The sequence below is a fragment of the Photinus pyralis genome, unplaced genomic scaffold, assembly GCF_008802855.1.
Source record: "Photinus pyralis isolate 1611_PpyrPB1 unplaced genomic scaffold, Ppyr1.3 Ppyr1.4_LG5, whole genome shotgun sequence".
In the NCBI taxonomy this organism is placed as follows: domain Eukaryota; kingdom Metazoa; phylum Arthropoda; class Insecta; order Coleoptera; family Lampyridae; genus Photinus; species Photinus pyralis.
The window spans coordinates 42,486,794-42,508,897 of record NW_022170596.1 but is presented as its reverse complement, the minus strand read 5'-3'; the positions used below and the strand labels follow the sequence as shown (position 1 = coordinate 42,508,897).

General features: G+C 34.6%; 1 protein-coding gene across 3 annotated transcripts; it reads right to left on the bottom strand.

Moving 5' to 3' along the window:
• Positions 1 to 297: 297 nt before the first annotated feature.
• LOC116170300 (probable citrate synthase 2, mitochondrial) lies at positions 298 to 21,257 on the bottom strand. Of its 3 annotated transcripts, none has more exons than XM_031486581.1 (8): positions 18,210 to 18,241; positions 10,228 to 10,294; positions 10,011 to 10,172; positions 3,378 to 3,575; positions 2,943 to 3,331; positions 1,164 to 1,500; positions 958 to 1,062; positions 298 to 901 (listed from the first exon to the last, which is right to left on the bottom strand). In XM_031486581.1, exons 1-8 carry the CDS (start codon positions 18,224 to 18,226, stop codon positions 740 to 742), a joined length of 1,437 nt encoding a protein of 478 aa, XP_031342441.1. In that variant the 5' UTR covers positions 18,227 to 18,241; the 3' UTR covers positions 298 to 739. The 3 variants fall into 3 exon arrangements, with proteins under 3 accessions (XP_031342441.1, XP_031342440.1, XP_031342442.1); XM_031486580.1 differs by lacking the exon at positions 18,210 to 18,241 and adding an exon at positions 10,476 to 10,561; XM_031486582.1 differs by lacking the exons at positions 10,228 to 10,294; positions 18,210 to 18,241 and adding an exon at positions 21,082 to 21,257.
• Positions 21,258 to 22,104: the final 847 nt, after the last annotated feature.

The window sequence follows — 22,104 nt, the reverse complement described above, 5'->3', positions numbered from 1 at the left end:
CATTAAAAAATCGACTAAATTCGAGACACGCCCCCTAGCGACCAAACGATCAGAGATAGTTGAATTCTGTTTTTGCCAGTAATGTTCTCATTAAAATTGAGCCTTGGTTAATTTTTTTCTATCATATTAAATAAAGGGGGTTTACATAAGAAAGTGTCCAATTTAGACAACCCTGCACATTACCTACTTGAATGAAATTGAGATCACTTTCTTACATACTTTATTGTAATCCTTTTGCTACGACAACGAACTTTTAACAATGTTCAATGGGATTCATCGTCGTTCTATCAAATACAATTATTAACAGCACACTTTATTTACGTTCTAGTACTAAATAACAACCAAAATAAATACATTAAAAAATATATTACAAGTGTGAATATGCGATGAACACTTTCTGAATGATAAATAAATCTAAGATCTGTCAAGATTGCTATTACAAATTTCAATGTTGAAAAGAAATATACAACGAAAGTGAGAAAACTAAGTTTTCCAGTTCGACTAGATCCATTGATCAGGACAATTCTCATGTCTACTAGTTAGATTGAATATTGTACTATTATTAACTGTAAAGAACTTATTCAATAATTTGTCTTGAATCGATTTACACTATGTCTAGTGAACTTCTACTACACTGCTACGAATCGAATGTGTCCATTAAATAACAGAAGTGATGCTTTATTGTCAATGATTAAATAAATTCTAAACAGCGAGTTTGAAATTGCACTTTGAAGCAACTCTAAGCTTTAAGAGCCTTCATGAGACCATCGGTAGACATCGACTTCGGTCTCTCGATTGGTAAACCTAAAGCACGATCCCACACTAACGATGCTAAAACTCCAAGCGCTCGAGATACACCAAACAAGACGGTGTAATAATTCATCTCCTTAAGTCCATAATACTAAATAAAGCAAAAGGTCAGTGAAAATAATTTATTGTCGGTCCCTTATAGCATACCTGTAAAAGAACGCCAGAATGAGCATCAACATTCGGCCATGGATTCTTTACTTTTCCAGTCTCCAAAAGAATTGGGGGCACTACTTTGTAAATGCTGGAAACCAGCTGAAAAGAAAACCATTGTAGATTTGGTGTTATTAAATTGATATCGCATTCAGGAAGGTCAATCGAACTTATAATCACACATTCTGTTGGAGAATGTTTACCTGGAAGAGTGGATCATTTGGTAAGTGTTTCATAGCGAACTCTCTTTGGCATGTGTAACGTGGATCTGTTTTTCTAAGTACTGCGTGTCCATAACCGGGTACAACTTGACCGGACTTCAATGTTTTCCATATGAAATCTTTTAATTGCGATTCTGTCGCCTTGTCACCTAATTGCGTTCTAAGTTTTTCGAGCCAAATAAGTACTTCTTGATTCGCCAATCCGTGGAGAGGGCCCGCCAATCCGTTTAGGCCGGCCGCAAACGAAATGTACGGATCGCTTAAAGCGGAACCGACCAGATGAACTGTGTGAGCAGAAACGTTGCCTCCTTCGTGGTCACTGTAAAATCGCACGTTTGCAAATGTGACATTATGTTAATAAATGTTTGCGACAAAATGAGCTTACTTGTTTCAAAGCACTTGTGGATGTTGAATACTCAAAATATAATTGTAAGTAATGCAGATGATGCATAAATAGTTAGTAAAAACTTTATACAGTGCTATTTATTAAGAAGTAGACATAGGGATTTATGTATATTGTTTTTCCCTGTGTCTATACTTTCAAAAGACAAAATCTCTTCTGAAGGGCGCCTAATTTTAGCCATCCAAAATAACTTTTTAAAACAAATAAACATCTGGCTGTCATATTAATTAGTTTGAATATTGTTGCCTTGACCTAACAGAAAATAAATCCCTTACACTTCTTATTACCGGCACTATACCATTACCCATTTAGAACAGATTCCCAGGTCCGCCAAAAATTTAGGAACCGTAAAGCAACCAGGAAAAAAATTAAGTTAAGGCTAATTTTATTTAGAAGCAACAATAAGGAAGTATAATGCTAGGTATAACATTTAATAGTAACAAGGAAATGCTGAACAACAAGGAAAATGCGTAGATCAGGAAACAAAACTGCAAACGATTGTAATTAAGCAATTTGTTGACAAGGTTGTCATACTAGGCATTTACTGCATACTTTATAGTTAAGGTATGTTATTAAGGAAGTAAGTCTATGATGTAAATAGCATATAGTTCTTACACTAAATATTATCCGTTAGCATTTCGAACTGTCGGTATCATACCCAGTTGTGTTACGAGATACTCCCAGACTAAATTTTACGTTCGCATAAGTTTGCTTGGGTGTTCGTTAGGATTTACAACCCTAGCGAAACACTATGTCTGCTTATTAATAAATAGCACTGCATACCATCCTATTAAACATACAGGGTGTTCCAGATGCAGTTGGATTGCATGGGTAACTTTATAGGTATTGAAGGTAGAGATTAGTAAAGTTTGAAAGGTTGACGACCGGTATTATAAAGCATAGTTAACTATGTTGTTCATTCTTTGAAAAAACCTCCCCTCCACATGTTTTAGCAATAAGCATATAAGTCAACATTTTTTGTAAAGAGTACCATCCAATGCGGTTCTTAATTTTTTTTTTATTTTGCAAGGTTTGAGAGTTCTTTTGGTCTTTGAAACAAAAGACATAATATAGTTTTTCAAAGCACACTTCAGGCACAATTGGGAACAATAAATAACTTGCGTCGATGATAGTGGGGAGCCAACTAACAGATAGACACAAAACATGCACGCAATCGGTGCTGACACATGACCCTTTAAACGGGTGTTTTGGTATAGCTTTTTTGAAAGTTAAACTCATTCATAATGGCAGTTTTACCAACTGAATCGAAGAAATGTAAATGATATACCCAAACTGTACTAGATGACTAACGGCATGTTGTAAATGAAATGCAACTGTGCTTTAATTGTAATACAAACCTGTGAATTGTTAGGTACAAACGCATCAATTCAATAAATTGAGGATCGTCATAACCCAACATAGAAGTAAAATTATAACTCCAATCTTTTGAAGTATCTATGGCTCCGATTCCGGAACCGTCCTTAAACGTATTTCTATAAATAGTGGCGGCAACCACGGGTAACTTCGCAATTAAATCCATGCTATCCTCGTAAATGTATTCCCAATATTTCGACTTATGTACACCGCTAGCGTAGGCTTTGGCGAATTTACTTTCACTATTAAGAACGGTAACTGCGGCGGACAACTGCGACATCGGATGAACAGTGTTGGGCATATTGTTCAGGAGGGTAACAACGTGAGCGGGAAGCGCGGCTCGTTCGGCCCATTCCTTTGACAGCGCTTTGACCTAGAATGGAAAATTAAGCAAACAAGTGCGACCATTGGTAGGGTACCTGATTATTATTTGGAACGTCCCCTGTGATCAGTAACCAGAATAGGCCTTCAGGAAGGGGCTCTTCTCCTCCCGGGGCTTTGGGAAGCATCTTCTGACATTCGGGAATCGTAAATCCCCTGAATCGGATACCTTCATCCGCGTCTAATACTGACGTTTCGCACACCAAACCTTTGATGCCTCGCATACCGCCGTACATCTGTCAACATTTTTTACAATATAAGTCACTTTTGCGTATCTTTACAAATGGTAACGGCAGAAGATTAAAATTTAAAAAAAAGACATATTTTATGAGGTAGTTCCAAGATTTTATAATTCTGTGTCGTGACCTCCTTCAGATAAATCTCTCACAAGGTTAAAGTGTTCGTCTCATTGACCTCCATTTTCATAGTACTAGTGACATAACTAAATCAAGGAGTGACCTGCATAAGATAAGAGTAAAAGCTGTATCAACAATTATATTAATAATTTAACTCAATAAGTTAGCCAGTGATATATCTATAGTAACAAAGTAATTCAATTTTAATCAAGAATAAATTTGAGACGACAAAATAGCTGTAAAGCGAAAGCATTTTTTCTACTCGACTATGAAAGAAACTGCAAAATAGCCTTTAAGCTCTTTTTCAAATATGAAAGATGCACTACAAATAATCAAAGTAAGTCATCACCAAGAGAGCAGAAGTATAGATTTTGCACCTTATTCAGACTTTTCCTTTGTTGGTACCCTCTTTGGACATACCGTTTTTTACATCTGTTGCCAAGGGAGGAAATGTACAACATCGTTCGCGTTGCGTTTTGCCCCCAACAAAACAGATAAGGGTAATTTCCGCCACTAAACTACCATGAATACTAATTTTTGGTAAACATTGCGAATAAATGCCGATGAATACTAATGAATTGCAGTTTTTAGCTCTCTACATGTTAGGAAATAATTGTATTTTCAACCGTTCCCTCAGCAGATTAGGAGAAATGTTTGGCTACAATAAGGGTTAATCTCGGGGTTAATATGCTTAAACAAATTGTTTGAACCATTTGTTTTAATAACGGTTTAACATTTTAGAATTGTAAAAATTTTAAAGTAAAACATGAGTTGGTTCATACCTACGTATTTACATAGTTATTTATTTTTAGGCATGTAGATAAAAGAAACTCGCCGTTATCAAAACTTAAAATCAACAAAAACTTCCATTATAGTATACAATAAAACTTAAACGAAGATGATTTTATAAAAACATACCTCATAGTACAATGTGCTAGTTTTTAGCTATCCTAACTACTTTTATTAGAGAGATTATATTTGTTAGTTCGTATGAGAATTCAAATGTTTTTCTTCAAACGTCATATAATACTGACTTTGCGTAACTCAGCACTCTGAGTTAAAGTTTTGACTTTTTAAAACAAGTGAAGTAATGGCTAGCACATAGCCTGCTTTGTCCAGTTCTTGTTGGTCATGCTCATGAATTTGTTCGTTTTACGTCTGGTACAAGTCTTCAATTATATTCCCATAAAGGCATAAACCGTACCATTAATATTGTTACTTGTTACTAAAATCAAAAGTTACAAAATTTTATGTTGTTAATTTAATCATGAGTCATGAACAAACCCTAACACAATGACTAAATAGCAATATACAGGGTAAATAAAAAGTCCCGAAACAGTGATCTCCGTTATTTATAAAGCAATTTTGTAACAAATTAGGCCCAGTTGTACAATGTCACTTTAAACTTCAGTTTATAGTTAAATTGTGGGTTAAAGGATTTGATTGGCTAATATTTCAAAAGTTGACCAATCATGTTTCTGAAATTTGAAGTTTAAACTGATATTGTACACCCGTCTTAGTGTGCTTAGACAGGACAGAGTGAAAATTCTGCTATCAAATTTGCTAACAATCTACAAACTTCAAATTTGTAGTTAGTGGCGCACTTCTGCACGGCCAAGGGGGGCTTATTTTTTTAAATAGCCAATCACTAGTTTTCATTACATATTCTTAGAGTAAATTTTTTTGGATTAGCAACATCAAAATTTAAGAGAAAAACCCAAAGTAAGAAAAACGGTTATGTTAATTAATTTAACAATATCACTAGCTTGCGTTGAAAAAAACGCTATTCTTTTCTTAGTAATGTGAAAGCAATTTATTGTATCAAAAATTATTTAAAAAATGAAAATTGAGGTACATGTATAGCATGTGTGATGTGTGTAATATACATACGCTGAAACAGCAATGTTAGGTCAACTGCAATCATTTCATCGTAAATTTTGATCAACGAGCTGACAGAGGAAAGAGGGAATGCCAGATCTTTGTGGGAAGTGTCCATGGAAATAGCGTATCAAAAATCGATTTTTAAGGTATATGTTGCAATATCTACTTCCATTGTTCACATTCCTGAACGCGCCTGCTCCTATTTATTCCTGTATTACAAAATTATTTCGCTGTTGCCTGCTCACGCACTCTACACCCCCAAATATTTCGTTCATTGACTGGATTATACAGGGTGAGTTTTTTTTTCATTTTAAGCATTAGGATCTCGAAAAGCGTAAGACATAGAGTTCGGTTAAACGAGGAAAGAGTTGTCGTTTTAAGAGCTTATTCAAGATATGCTTTTGTTTTTTGAAAAAAATCCACAGTTTACTAGATGTGGGCGAGAAACAGATTTAGTGATTTTTCTTTTAAATGCTGTAGAATCGTTAGTATTAGAAATACATGATATAAGGATAATTGTACTTACTTCTACAAATAAACATGATAAAGAACTGTTTGTATTATTAAGAGTAGTAAAAACAGATTTTGCCATGTGAAACATTTTTGTTCTCTTAATTACTGTCTATTATAATATTTAACTTGCAGTTAGTTGTGCGAGGGAGCACCGTTTTGTTGAAACCAGCGTAAATTACGCCGTGTTTCCAAATCTAACCCATCCTACATATCTTGAAATTCATTTGGTAGAAAATGAAGATAACACTGGCCTGTCCAATTTTCGTCGTAAATGAAAGGTACCTATCTCACTAGATATTGTTTTCCATGGCCAACTCTGTTTACTTACCTCTCAATAATACGAAAATTACTGCAGGGCGTTTATTTATTAAAGTCCATTTAGCAAGCCTTATATCGTTATAGAGAAAAATTTGTCCTTTTTAAAAATATCAAAGCCAACTATGACTACCATTAAAAAAAATTAAAGTTTGTATTATTGTATAACTCAAAAATTATAAGATCTAAAAATAAATTAGAAAGTTCATCATGTTAAGCATTAAAATGTTTGAAACTTTTATTCGTGTCATTTTGTTGTATTTCTAATAATAACGATTCTACAACAGTTAAATGAAAAACGAGATGAAAAATTACTAAATCTGTTTTTCGCTCATATCTAGTGTACTGTGGATTTTTTTCAAAAAACAGAAGAATATCTTAAATAAGCTCTTAAAACGACAACTCTTTCATCATTTAACCGAATCCGTATGTCTTATGGTTTACGAGATCCCAATGCTTAAAATGAAAAAAAACTCACCCTGTATACATTACCTCATGTAGTACTATTAAGACATCATGACCAATTTAACAGACTACAATGGATTTCTTAACAAGCAGGCCCAGGCGTATTGGGCCCCCAGTATAGATCAGACGAAGAGTCCCCCCCATAAATCAACCACATAAAACTGATACTTACCTGATAAAAAAAAAGGATTTCTGGGTCTGAACTGGGCCTCCAGTTTCAAATTTAATAATCATACCCTCTTACCAGGTGTCATGGAAATGACTTCTGTTCGGTATGACTGTCGCAGTTGAAGACCTTCGTTTCATTGTTTGTAACAATCTGTTCACCAAAGAATGCTCTTGACAAATTCCTTTCCTCTACACTTTCTGCTCTGATAGAAGTATTCAGGGAACATATTGAGAGGATACTACCATCATTCTTAAATATTCATATACACTGTATCCCCAAGATAAAGATGTCTATCATGGGGATCTCGAAAACCGTAGCAGATACAAAGATGGTCAAATTACGATTAGGGCGTTGTGCGCGGGTGCACCATCTTGTTGAAACCAACAGTTTCAAAATTTTGTTTTTTTTGTGTGCTATCCTGGCTATGTTATATTATATTATGTTATATGTTGTGTTCGTAATAAAAAATGCTACTCATTCAGTACAGTATGTACTTTTTTTACGGGCCATATAAAGAAATAATTGATGATGATTTCATTGAAACCAAACGTTGTATTGAAAATTGCTCATCGCTGTCTTGTAGAGCTCAAAAGAAAGTGTTTTTTTTATTTTTTTTGTATCTTAAATATCAGAAAAAAATAAAAACAAAATCGGCAAATTTCGGAATTTTTTAGTTTTCTTTACAACATGATAATAGAGGTTTAATTGCGCAATTTTCCCTAATTTGACCATCTTCGTATCTTCTATGGTTCCTGCGATCTCCATGATAGATTTTCTTATCTTGGACACGTGTACAGGGTGGCCAACTAAGAATGCGAGGTACTGTATCTGAGAATCTATCCATCGTAGAGGCTTGCGGTAAAAAAATTTATTACTAAAACGGTCACGAGAAAAACCTGGAAAATACTTTTTAGTTTCTGAAATGCCCGCTAGGGGGCGTAACTGCAATCTGGAATCTAAAAAAGTGATGTTTCTGTGAATTCCGCTATATTAACCTAACAAAAAAATACCCGGTCTTTGAAGTCGACGATAATCTGAACAATTTTTGTTTGACAATTTTTCATGTATCTCTAAAAATGAAGTGGTGGGGGGTATTCAAAGGTTTCCGTAAAAAACACCCTGTATCTTCGAAACGGCTGAGCCGATTTAAACAAACTCGGATTAGTTCAAAAGAGCTATTCTTCAGTTTTGTTAGTTTCACATATCGCCGATTGAGGGTTTTTTTCGACATTCCGACAGAAATGGTTAATTTATTATATAATAAAAATAATTCCGGTAAAATTATCTTAAAAAAATAAAATTTTGAGGGTATAAAATTTTCTTTGGCCTAAATTTTAGGTTAGGAACAAGATATCGAGATGCGGTTTTCGCGAGCTTGTTTAGGCATCATTTAGCTACTTTTTCATGAAAAAAAAAATCGAACCAGTGCATTTAATTTTTTTGAGAAAATTAACCATTTCTGTCGGAATGTCGAAAAAAGCCCTCAAGCGGCGATATGTGAAACTAACAAAACTTCAAATATTATAATATTTGTAGCCGAAGAATAACTCTTTTCAATTAACCCGAGTTTGTTAAAATCGGCTCAGTCGTTTCGAAGATACAGGGTGTTCTTTACGGAAACCATTGAATACCTCCAACCACTTCATTTTTAGAGATACAGGAAAAATTGTCAAACAAAAAAGGTTCAGATTATCGTCGTCTTCAAAAACCGGGTATTTTTTTTAGGTTAATATAGCGGAATTCACAGAAAAATCACTTTTTTTAGATTCCAGATTGCAGTTACGCCCCCTAGCGGCCATTTCAGAAACTTAAAAATATTTTCCAGGTTTTTCTCGTGGCCGTTTTAGTAATAAATTTTTTTACCGAAAGCCTCTACGATGGCCAGGTTCCCAGATACAGTACCTCGCATTCTGATTTGACCACCCTGTACAATCAAGTATTATATCCCAAGTGCACGCCAAATACCTGAATAGTGCACGAGCGAAATACTCAGATCTGGTATTTGGCGTGCACGAGGGATATACGGGGATGACTATTGCCCGACAAAAATTGTGCCTTAACCACTACATCACTTCGCCGGTTTTTTGCCTTTTTTAATTCATGCAGATTAGGCTTTTTTGGGCATGATATGCGAGTGAAATAGTGTTGACTGATTATAGGCCAAATCAAGACAGACCTTTAGAAAGGTCTTTTTTGCGTTTTTAAATGTCTACAGTACGTCAAAATATGAACACTTCTTCCAAAAGAACCTCCTACTCACCATCATCGTTTTCTGCAAGGAAATATCTGTTCTCTAGCGATTTTTTGTATGTGGGAGGACAGATCAATTGTTTGTTCTGCAAACTTCTGCAGATTTGCTTTTGACAACCACATTCAGTACACCTTTGTCTCTATTGAACATGGGCTAGACCCCGCTACCTTCTTAAAAATAAAATGTAATTTTATGAACAAAATTAATTAAACAAATTATTTCAGTTGTATTCGCGATTCAGATTAACACTAGAGGCGCTGATGTAATTTACTTCAAACGCGAGTGACGTGTGTACGACAGGTCGGAAGCGAGTACCAACAAAGGGAATGTCGTAGCCTTCAACAAGATCTTATTGATGGTGGCTAATGGAATACTGATCTGCCACACAAAAATGCGCTGAAATCTCACACGAGGATCATTTTTTGTAATGATTGAAATTTGATTTGAAAACAATTAGGGTAAAATTAAACAAAGTGCCAGTACTGTTAAAGGCGACACAGCCGGTGGTAGATTTATGTCGCTACAAATTGAATAATCGGATCAATTAATTCCATTACTCAATTAAACCTGCATTGCTTTTCAGCTTGACTTGATAATCACAAGATCGACACAATTCAAAAGAAGTTACAAAGTGCAAAAGTCAATATTTTAATCTTCCTTCGCTTGATTGCAAAACTGATTATAACACACTTTGTAATTATCCAATCTGAAATGTACGTACCATATCGATGGTGACCTCGCCAACCTTGGTACTGCCGTGTGACTTCCGAAACGATTTAATACGCTCCTGTTCTTTCGGTATTTTCGCTGCCAAAACAGCTTTGAGATCGGTGCTGGCATCGCTGAGTTGTCGCAGTACAGCAGTGAGTTGTGGGAAAAGTTTCTGCAAAAAAAAAACCAGTGTGAGCATTTGGTAATTGCACAGGCACGAGAATTACATCCTTCTCTTCCTCCTCCGGCTGCGTAATGGACATGGTGTGTCCCGCGAATTTAAGAGGAACATCACTAAAACAAATTGAGTTTTTTTGTAATTTGGTACCGAACACGCAAACTTAGCGATTTAATGAGCAGAAAATGATTTGTAATTATGATTACATAAACACTGAAATGGGAGGTGGCCTCGGTAAATGAAGGCTACATCTTATCCCTAGATTTTGCTGTACAATTTTTGAAAAAAAATACTGACTTGAAAGAGTGAAACAACCTTCTACCACTGTAAGAGCGCCGCAAAGAAGTGCAAAAAAAATTATTCATCATTTTTCAGTTTTCAATGGAATTTAACTTGAATAAAAAGAAGAGGTAATGACAAACACCCCTTTAAAAACTGACAGATCACTTTGTAGATGGTGCAAATGCAAGGCACTCTTGATTCCAAAATTGTACATACAAAGTGTTTCAAAATGATAATTTGAGAACACATCGAGCAAAATTTTTCTGTTTCTTGAATCGTTTAAATGGCCAGCTCTTTTCTACATGACTTCAAGATAATTTAAAAAGGAAGTGAAGTAAAGTCCTTGCAAAAACCATTTGTAAATTCATCAAAGAATCACTGGATGTTTTATTTCTTTAAGGCTAGAGAGCTTTGTAATGTTTATAATCGTACACTTCGAGGCTTAAGGATTAAAAAATGTGCTATTGTTTGCGTTTTGTCTGCCCGTCCGTCCGGACCCACTTCTGGGGGAATGGTCCTAGAGTAATTGTTTGCAATAGCTTATACCTTGAAAGTGCCAGACGGCCATCAAATTTCGCTGCCTTAATGGGAAGAGGGGGAGGGGGGGTCCCCGGCAATTATTTCCCGAGATGCTGTTTTTGAAAGTAAAACGTGCCTAACCTTTACATAGGACAACAAATTTTGCATACACATACTTTTAGTGGTGCCAAGTTAAACTTTTGAAAATGGCAGGGGGGGGGGGCAAACATGTTCTACCCTTAATGGTATTTTAATGAATCGTCATATGTTTCATGGTATTCTAATTAAAGGTCTCAACGTTTTCTACCAACTACCGCCCTTGGTTCTGACCCCTTATCAAAGAGGGAGGGGGGGGGTAGTGGAACTGGTTTTATTCTTCATGGTACGCTAATGAAAGGTTCCAACGAAAAGAATTAATTTCTACCTTCTTCGATACCTTATAGTGATCGGATATACCTTATATCTTCAGAACAGATTCCTCACAAAGGGCGATTGGGACGTCTGGAAGAAATATATGCACTGGTAATGTCAAAACTTTAAAAGCGAATATCTCGAAGCGAACACGGTTTGTCAGAGGAAAGTACTCCCAAAGACAAAATGAATCGACTAGACGACACATATCTATTTGTGAAGTCAAAGCAAATACATTGACAACGAGGTGTCGGAAGAAGGTACTCATACAAGGCAAGTGGAACGTCAGGAAGAGACATATCTGTTGGTGATGTCAAAGCTTTCAATGCAAATATATGCGGAATGGAGTGACAAGAGAATAACCCAACCATTTACTAACCTATTTCGGTTTTTTTAAAAACGCGCTTTATCTGTAGAAGAGTTGTGGACAATTTATACTTATTTCAAGTTTTAGGCATAATTTCGTTCACAGCGATTTGTAGAAATAGAAATGGTAAATAAAGTAAAGTACTTAATTTTACCGACTCGTCTTTATCCTCCCTCTGTACCGCCATCCTAGCAGATCATTCAAATTGTTCACTGCATTACCGGCCACTAATAAATCTACCACTCGATCTACCACACATACGGAAGGCACTCCTCAAACAATGCCCCACATTTCGATATAAACGTAAAAGTACCCCAATTATTTACCTACGTCAGTAATGGGATTAGCTTGTTTTATTGAACCACGTTCGTGTTTCTTTGTCGTGAAAATAATAAGAATCATAAATAAATAATCCCTATTGACAACTGACCTACAAATAGATACTTGACGGTGGTGCGAGTGTGACAGTAGTCACGAGATCGGCAATTTTGATAGATTTTTAACAAAAAAAAAATAGTTTCGTAATTATAGAAAATAGAAAGCATGCACTCAGAAATGAAAATTTTAAAAACCTTGTGGAATATGACCGAATTTTCCTTACATTTACACTCGAGTAAAGAGAAAGTAGACAATTTCTCGCAAAAATGTGACAGTCGAGACTTGCGGTGTGCAAAAAAAACAACGTTTCATAATGCATCGAGATTAGACTAACAGAAATTGTTTACGAAATAAGTTGTTTTTATGAATGAGCGCAAAAGCAAATTAATTGAACTTTCTATGGATCGGAACGCTAGAACGTAGCAATGAACTTGATCGGGTGAATATGTCGCCATGGCCCAGTTATGAATTCAAAATTAAATGTACCTAACCTAAGGTTCAAGGTAATAGACAAATTAATGCTATTGACATTCTATATTAACAATAGTTATGTAAATGGTTCGTTGACTAGCTTCGGAATGTCTTGAATTTTAAATACTGAACTTTACCTAACGTTTCGTTACTTAAATTCAATAACGACGCCTTCATGGCAAGGAGTTCCACTGCGGGGCCATCTAAGTTTGTTGAATTATATGAACAAATATGAAACATTCAGTTTCGAAAGCGACTAAAATAAATTTGCAGGGTAGGGTCTAACAAAGAACGTTATTTATTAACTAGCGTTTTGTCATTATTCTCAATAACCGAAATAAATCAATTAAAAAAATAAATTCGTTTCACCTTTGTTATACAGGGTGTCACAGCTTGAGGTGTTATGTGGGTACCTTGTATTATTAAAAAGAGAATTTTGCCTTTGTGAGTACTCTCCTCCGACAAACCGTTTTCGAGATATTAATAATAATAATATTTATTCGTCGGATTTCACAAGAGTGTTTCGACACGTCGAAATATACACAATATATATAAATAATATAATAATAAATGCAGACACTAAAACATAAAAAATAAATTATGTAAAAAACAGCAAGCAAATTTTTAAAAACAAACAAATAGGTAAAAAAAAAAAAAAAAAACGGAAGCTAAAACCAGAACACGTCCGCCCTGATGGTTGACAAGTACTCTTCGACGGAATAGAATGCTTTACTTAAGAAATATTTCCTAAGTACGCTTTTAAATTCTTTTAGACTATACCTTTTTATTTTGTCCGGCAAAGGATTATATAGTTTAACATTAAGAGAGTTTTTTATTGATTTGTTTAGCCTGAACCTTGTGGTACGGAGTTGATTTTTAGATCTGGTATTGTAATTGTGAAATTGACTATTCGTTGTCATCAAGCATGATTTTTTATGAATATTAACTAATACTTCCAGAATGTACATAGATGGCAATGTCAAGAGCTGCAGTTCTATAAATAGGGGCTTACAATGATCGAATGGATTGGCAAATTTCATTAGGCGTATTGCTTTCTTCTGCAATCTAAAAATCCTAATTGTCGTAGTTGCATTTCCCCATAAACTTACACCATATAAAAGATGAGATTGGAACAGTGATTTATAAGTTATTATTAGCGTGAGATTATCTACTAATACTCTAAGTCGTCTAATAACAAAAAGAACGGACGACAGTTTTCCGACTAAGCGGTCAATATGGCCTTTCCAATTTAAATTATTGTCAAGTGTGATTCCTAATAAACTTGATGTTAAGCTAGGTGCATTCTGACACGAAAAATATAGTTCATTTGTTTTACTACTATTTAGTTTTAGCTTATTAGCTATAAACCAACTTTCAGCCCTTAGAGTCTTAGAGACGCCATATTTTTATCTAGAACTGTACCGTCAATAGCATTTGAGACCAAAGTGCTATCATCTGCATATAAAACGCTGTTGTTTGGTTTAAGGAAGTTTGGAAGGTCGTTAATGTATATCACGAACAGCAGTGGTCCCAAAACCGACCCTTGCGGTACACCATGAGTGACTGTTCCAATAGCTGATGCACTACCGCCAATGCTAACACATTGTTTTCTATCGCTCAGATAAGATTCTATTAATTTTAAGGGCACACCTCTGACTCCGTATTTTTCGAGTTTATCAATCAATATATTATGCGATACGCAATCGAATGCTTTACTTAAATCACACATCGTGATGCCTACATGCTCGCCTTTCTCGAGCCCTTTAAACTTTTGACATCACGAATGGATATATTTCTTCTAAACGCCACAATCGCCCTTTGTGAGTACCCTCCTCCGACAATCTGCTGTTGAGTAATAACCGATCAGGATAAGGGTCGAAGAGAAGTGTGATTGGTAGAAATTAATTTCTTTCAACGAGACCTTTCATTAGAGTTTTTTTCCTGCAAAGTGTGTAAAAACGACGAGATGATGGCGCTCCTATGGCCGTTTGCACTGACAAATTTAAGCGTACCTTAAAATCCATGGCAACCATTGTCTCAATAATCGTTACCATGGATTTTAACCTGCGCCTAAGCTACGTTCCGCTTAAATTTGTCGGTGCAAACGGCCATTAGATAAGCATAAAAGTTCATTTACTTTGAGGTATAAAATTACCGTCAGTTCTTTTTGTTCGGTCAACATTTCAAATTTACGTACCTAGGTTAGGTACTCAGGAAAGCCTCAATTTATGTAAATTTTCTACCTTTGCTAAAATCAGACAGAATAGTAGGTATTGTCATTGCACTTTTCAATGGAAGAAATTAACACTATACGAGACTGAAATAATATGTCGAATTGTACTGATAATTATTTCAAATCATAAAAGACTTTATTAACACTCAAAGTAGAATATTTTTGCATTTTGGACGGTGCCCACACGAGTGTCTAACTAAACATGTTTGTTTTTCTCAGTTTGCATGCAATAAAACGAAATTAAATGGTAGATCTATAATAGAAACCAAGGCTAATAACAGAAATAGTAACAAGAATCTTGGATTGCTGCCAAGAACTGAACAGATATGATTTTAAGTTGAATGCACATGCATCAGGTACCTACTGTTTAAAGTAACACAATGAATAATCCTCGGAATAATCATTACCTATGCTTACGGTTACGCAACAAAGTAACGAGAATGTTATAATTGCTTCAATACTTATTTGGTGTAATAAAATTAAACGACATTTGACCCATAAACATAAAAACAAGACACGTTTGGCACCATTCGTGATTTAAATGGTCAATTATTAACGAACATATACCTACTAAGTAATAGACATGTGATTACAGGCTTATGTAACCGTTTTGAAAACAGAAGCTGAATCTTAGAAAATACGGGTATTCCCGAACATGCCAATTTCTACAAAAATGACCCATAACTTACGAGAAATTAGTCCCATTTGGAACATAAAAACTGTTGCAGTATTTGCTCCGAATAAACGTGGGTTCATAATGCTTCGTTTGGGTGCTACGACCTCAGAAACGAGCTCAGAAATCTCTAAATTTGGATATCTTCTTTAATTTTTTTTTTGTATAATATAATACATAAAGGTTTTGAACATCCGCTTTTCTGTGGTGTGACTCGTCGGTCAAAATGGCATTATGGAATAGTGACGCCCATTAAGTACATTGACAGCGAGATTGACAGCATCTTCGAAATACAATATCCGTTAACTTCCCTCCCATTATGAATTATTCATTTAAATTTGGAGAAAAATGTGTTTAGGATCAAAATAAATTCTAAACGAAGATTGTACATTTTTTTTTCATTGGTAATAATTTCTATATTATTTGTTATACGTTTCAAAGAGTGCCTTATACCAGTGTATTACCGCTATGATTTTAGTGCTAAACCGCTTCCTAGTAGAGTAGGTGGTGTCCTTACCATTTGATTATAAAATTATCAAGGGGGCAACTAATTCCAAACTTGCAATTTAGCAAGCAATTAATATAGAAAGTGGTTGAGCATTAAAACCATGACGGTAATAAGCTTACTTGAGGCGCTTTGCTCCTGTGAGAAGGTTGCACCCGCAAAGCATTCCCGTTGTATTAACATATTATTAATTTTAAACGTCAGTTTAAAGCAATAAAATACAGGGTGAAAATTTGGAATGGAACACTGAATATATTATCTTCCAAACAACATTTTTTAATGGTATCCAAAATTATAATATGTTTGTTACCATACTTCCAAATTGTGGTCAGTGGTGTAGGTCTGCAGAGTCAAGGACATAAATCTATATTTTGTAATAGCAGCCACTAATTATTTTTTATTATATATTCTGCACACCTTTTTTCAATATAGAAACGTAAAATTTAATTATTTACGTATGGAAGATTTTAAACAACGAATTCGGCGGGAGATACAGAATCCAGAGGTAATTGGAAGGGTCCAGAGTGAATTTATTTGATAACCGGGCTATTGTCAAAAGACCATTGAGAGAATTCGAACACCTGATTGATCAAAATTCTTTCAATTTAGCTTTTCTTTGTATTGATATCAAATAGTTTGTTTTTTTATTTACGTGTTTTTTTTTAATAGCTGAATTAAGTACAGACACACGCCTCTTTTCATACTTTTTAAGTTTATAGATTTGATGTCAATTGTTAATAATTTTTGATAGAATAAATTGCGTTAACAAAAGTATCTAACAAAAGATTACCGTTTTTTATTCAAGGCAAGCAAGTAAAATTATGAAATTAATTAACACTATTATTTTCCTTAATTTGAGTTTTTCTTTTAAATTTGATTATGCAATATAATAAGTTTTTTATGCTCCCATATCCAAAAAAGTGTATAATATGCGATGCGATAATATGTAATCAAAAGTAGTAGTTGCCATTAAAAACCAGGTGCCAAATTCCTCACAGGACAGCTTCCCAGCAATCGCAATAGCCACCTAGCTCAAGCTAGGAAGCTAAAAATATGCCCCTTGACTATGCAGAGGTACGCCACTGACCACAAATTTAGAGGGCGTAGATTGGTAGCAAACTTTATGATCTGGGATATCATAAAAAACATAGTTGCAAAAATTGTAGTTTTGAAGATATAGGTATTCTATTCAGTGTTCCAGACAAAATTTTCACCCTGTAGCTATTTTTATCTATCAAAAAATGGAAGTTATATCCTCGTTCATTTCTGACCTCCGTAAACACATTTTACCCCACCGAGGGGTTCCAAGTTAATATTAAACTAGCACCCCCAAATTCAAGAAATAAACATCGCCAAATGGGCGGAGCAATACAGTAGCAATAAATAACCGGTTTATTATGTGATACTGAAATACAAATACGACAGCGATTTGCTAGCAAGCTGATTTCCGAGTTTACCTTGTAACCTCCCCCAACGGAAAGAAAACTTTTCCGGGTGTACCAAACAACAAATGATCAATACATACGTTTCCACGCATTTTTCATTTTCATTCTTTCCCAAAAACAAAATTTCGGCAACATTTCATTGCTTGGACATGACAAGGAAACTTCCAGTGGTGTACCGAAAACAATTCATAAATGCAATTCTCGCTGGGGCTCCCGACGAAATAGTTTGAATCCTGCTTTATGTGCAACACACTACATATAATACCACTCATAATGTAGAAGTTCAACAATTTTAACACCACTTTCATTCTTATAACTAACTAAAACATTTTTTTGCCAATAAGCTAAGGGTTCAAAATATTTCCCTTAAGAGATAAGTTCCCAATAGAAGAATTTTATTAAAGCCCTAGGTATACTCCCGTGTTCTGTTTGCTGAGGAAAAAAATTAACAAAGAAGCTTCGGGAGAAGACAAAATTTTGTGACTCCGATTGTACAGAGTGTTTCGTTTTGGTTATCTCCTAAATTTGTTTAGCATTATTACCTATTACACCCTGTATACACTTAATATAAGTCAATTAAATAATCCGAATAAATTACAATGAAATGTTAATGAACAGAAAATAAGTTATACATAATGAATGATGAGATTCGCCTATAAAAAAACGCAATATAAATTCAACAATAAAAGAGAGGTATGCACAATGAGAAAATGCGTTGCAAAAAATAAAAATTTTAGAATTTTTTACACTTGAAAAAGTGACATGGTTGATGGTACACACGACACTTAATTGATTCACGTGACACCACAGCCAATGCACAGGCAGTTAGCTCGCGAAACATTTCTAAAGATTCATTTTTGACTTTGACTCATTTTATCGTCTCCCCACCAAAATCTCCCGTGACTTGAAGGCACCGAGCGCAAAAATTAGTGCGTACTTAATTATTGAAGGTTTCACTGCCCTTAGAGCTTAGACACAAAAAGTTCGTTTTAATTACAACTATTATTATGATCAATGAGCACTACCTTTATTTTTTTAAATCATTTTTTACATAATTTTAGCGCTAATAATAATTTATTAAATGTAACTAATTAACTTTAAATATTTAAAAAACAGCATATTTGTAGTCTTAATTGATGTCGTAACACATAATGATACATTCAGCCATGATTTTTTCAGCCCCATGATGTATCAGAGATCAGAAACGTCAAAATTAAAGTGGAGATTATCTGTCAAAAAACGTTATTTTGCGTTGTTCAGTGTAGGCAATAGTATATTGTACAACCAGCATAGAATGTAGTCTACTAATCACGAGAACGAAGTTTAAGGAACGAGCCGAAGGCGAGTGGAGTAAATCGTTCGAGTTTGAATTGTTTTGGGTCAAACTTAAAATGGTAAAATATTCGCCCACTTAAGAAAAATGTTTATTACAAAAAAATTTTTCTTTTTTAAATTTTTGTGTATTTTTTTGAATTAGTTGAACCTTTTTTTAATTTTAAAATTTATTAAAAAGAATATGCTATCTTATTAGAGTAAAATATACAGGGTGTTCCATTTACAAATCCAGTAACTTTAACCGGATACTTATGAAAACGGCAGAACATTCAACAATCATTTTATTTTTGAGTGGGGGGGTTTCAGCCAAGGCTGCTCTACCAACCCAACCCACTATACATTTACAAATATCCATGCCCGAACCCGGATTCGAACCAGCGACTCTTAGCACCACAGTTCAGCTTTAACTGAACTGCGCCACACGAGGCGGCAATACACAACAATACCCAAAAATTTCATAAGGATTGTTAATTTTTTTAATTTTTCGAAAATCTTTTTCAATTTTTTTGAATCAATATTGAATTCTTTGAATTTTGCTGATGTTATATTTTTAAAAAGAAAATTTAATACCTATGCTATCTTTTTAAATTAAAATATACAGCGTGATCCAATTAAAAAAATGAGGTAAGGTCCGATAACTTTTTTACCCGACTCCGTATACTTATTTTTTGAAAACGGCAGTATTCAACAATCATTATATAGAAACTATTGTAATAAACATTTTTCTATAACTCTTTTGACTAAGAAAATATTTATTATTAAACAATAAGCAAACATATCTTGATACATTCGGTCACAAACATAAAACCAAGCAATAAAAACATGTTTGTGGCTTAATAATTTTATTTACAGTTATTTTGGATCAAATCTGTTGGTTCCACCTAAAAAAATACCTATCATACCTGCTACTTCACCCTGATTATAGACCTTTACTACATGATTGAACTATCCGAATAAGTAATTTGAGAAAAACTCTAGGTCTAAGTAATTTCCATTAGCGCAAATATTTACCTCTATACTGATACATTGGATTTCCTTTTAATTGTAATCTCGATTGGAACTAACTCCAAGGTTGTGGGATCTAGATTTAAAAAAAAACCTCAAAAAACTTGATCACATGGTTGTTTGGTAACCATTCTTTTTTACATAGGTATTTGCGACTTGTATTTATCAGGGGGTGTCAATTATGAGTTTAATTAGTACTATTTATGTAGGTATGTCATAATCCGATATCCGAATCGGATAATAGGGACACAGCACTCCAATTTATTGCCTAGAAAATCGATTTTACCTACATAATATCATTGCATTTAATAATAATATCAATGTTGCTAATTGATATGTCACCATCGAATTACTTTAGAAATCCCATAAATTATTTCCCACCCACACATCGCAATAAATTAAAAATTTTGACGGAAATCCTTTGTTGCAAGTTTTATCATCAATCCCGTCATCGCAACCTCCCGCCAAATATTTTACAGGTTAATTCTCGTTATTAGAAAAATTACTAACGAAGTAATCTTTGTAAGCTGACGAATCAGTTAATCATTAAGTTGATAGTGCTATTATAAACCCAATTAGGTACCTATAATTTTTATACTTGGCATAAACTGTATTGTTAAGATACGCTTGTCACGCGTTACCATAGCACCGATTTTAGGGTGATAAGTGCTAGTAGATAGAGTTAATGTGTATTGATAATTAGAACATTAAATTTGGAATACTCATCTATATCTAAAATAACGTTGATAACTCTAATTAGGTATTTCACTAAAGAGCCGAGATGCATCACACCACTTTTACGTCAGCCTACTCTCATCTATAATGATATCTCCTATGCACACAATCTGATGGGATTAGATAATGAAGACTGATGATAAGTCTCACATGACGTTCACGCAATTTATGGGAAAATCACATGCAAAAGTTCAAAAAAAGCCTTATTAGGGAAACCCTCGATGGTTTAGAAATGTGGGTAAAAACCAATTTATATGTGAATGGTAAATGATAGATAGAACACCTTACAAGACAAGGTCATATGTAAATTATGTAACGTTTGGAAGCCCATCAAAAATTTGAATGATGCTTACGCAACCCCCTTTAGATATAATATCCAACTTGTACATAACCTAAAATTTGTGGCATTGGGGTCCGCATAGGTAGACATGCACCCGCTCTTTTTCATGTTCAAAAAATTGGAGTATCCAAAAGAACTACTGCCCCTCGTCACACAATTAAAGGTGTACAAAATGTAAAAAAAATTGAAAATTGAGAGACTTACCGATGTTTCATTAATTCGACTAGTTGTCACACGAAAAAGAGCCATTATACACAAGGAGTTTTATTTAAAATTAATATAATTATACAATAATTAATAAGAAAAAATGTAGTTACAATAGAACGGTCAAATTGTACGCCGTCATTCGATGAAGTAATCGAATCGCGAACTAAAGAAAATGTAGCCTCCAAATTTAGTTTATGCTGCCATCTAACGTATTACGAAATACGTAGACGAGCGCAAAACGTGACTTTCACACGCCGTCACGCAGAGATGCGTGCCTACGGAAATCGTGGAAAATGGGGACGAGTGCATGCCAGCAGCCCAATGAATTGCAATCTCCGAAACAAGTCAAAAAACTCCAAATCTATTTTCACAGCCTAATATCAACGTGGCGCTGGTTTACAAGGTCAAAAAGTATTGACTTTTTACATCTCGTGACGGTCGCATGCTTTTTTTTCACTTCCCATACGTCACTGATAATCTCCATTCTGAAAATGGGCAATTACTTTGTTGCCTCACTGCCCTGGTTGTCATATTAACAATTTAACGACTGGAAAGAAAGTTGACTATAACATCAGCAGACCCAAAGAAAAGAACTTTAAGATCTAAAGGGGACTACATATATATCAAAAAGTATAGGTCAGTAACTAGACCGATCAAGCACAACCTGTCTACAGTTTCCCAGTTTCTAGAAAAATTGAATTAATCAATGTGTGTACTTTCCGTTCAGTAATCATCGCAAATTTTCTGATGAGCCTTAAATTTTGTTAAAAAATATACAGCAAAGCCTATAAAATCCATACAGAATAATCGACTTGTGCTAGATCTTAGATCGATAGAAAAATGAATATTTATGAAAGCTGGCACAAGTAAAAAAAGTACGCGACTTTGATTATAGACAATCTACCAACTACAGTCTTGCTTCAAAAATTAACAGACCGTCGATTTGAATAGTGCACTTTTCTAAAGGATTTATAGCCTGGAGAGCTGACAGTAGAGAGAAAAATTGCGCTTCTTTGATAA

Coding starts and splice junctions, on each gene's coding strand:
- LOC116170300 (XM_031486580.1), bottom strand. CDS start 10,546: ATGATGAATAATTTTTTTTGCACTTCTTTGCGGCGCTCTTACAGTGGT. Junction 3,576..10,010: donor GCGAGGTCACCATCGATATG/GTACGTACATTT, acceptor AAATGTTGACAG/ATGTACGGCGGTATGCGAGG. Junction 902..957: donor ATTCTGGCGTTCTTTTACAG/GTATGCTATAAG, acceptor TGCTTTATTTAG/TATTATGGACTTAAGGAGAT.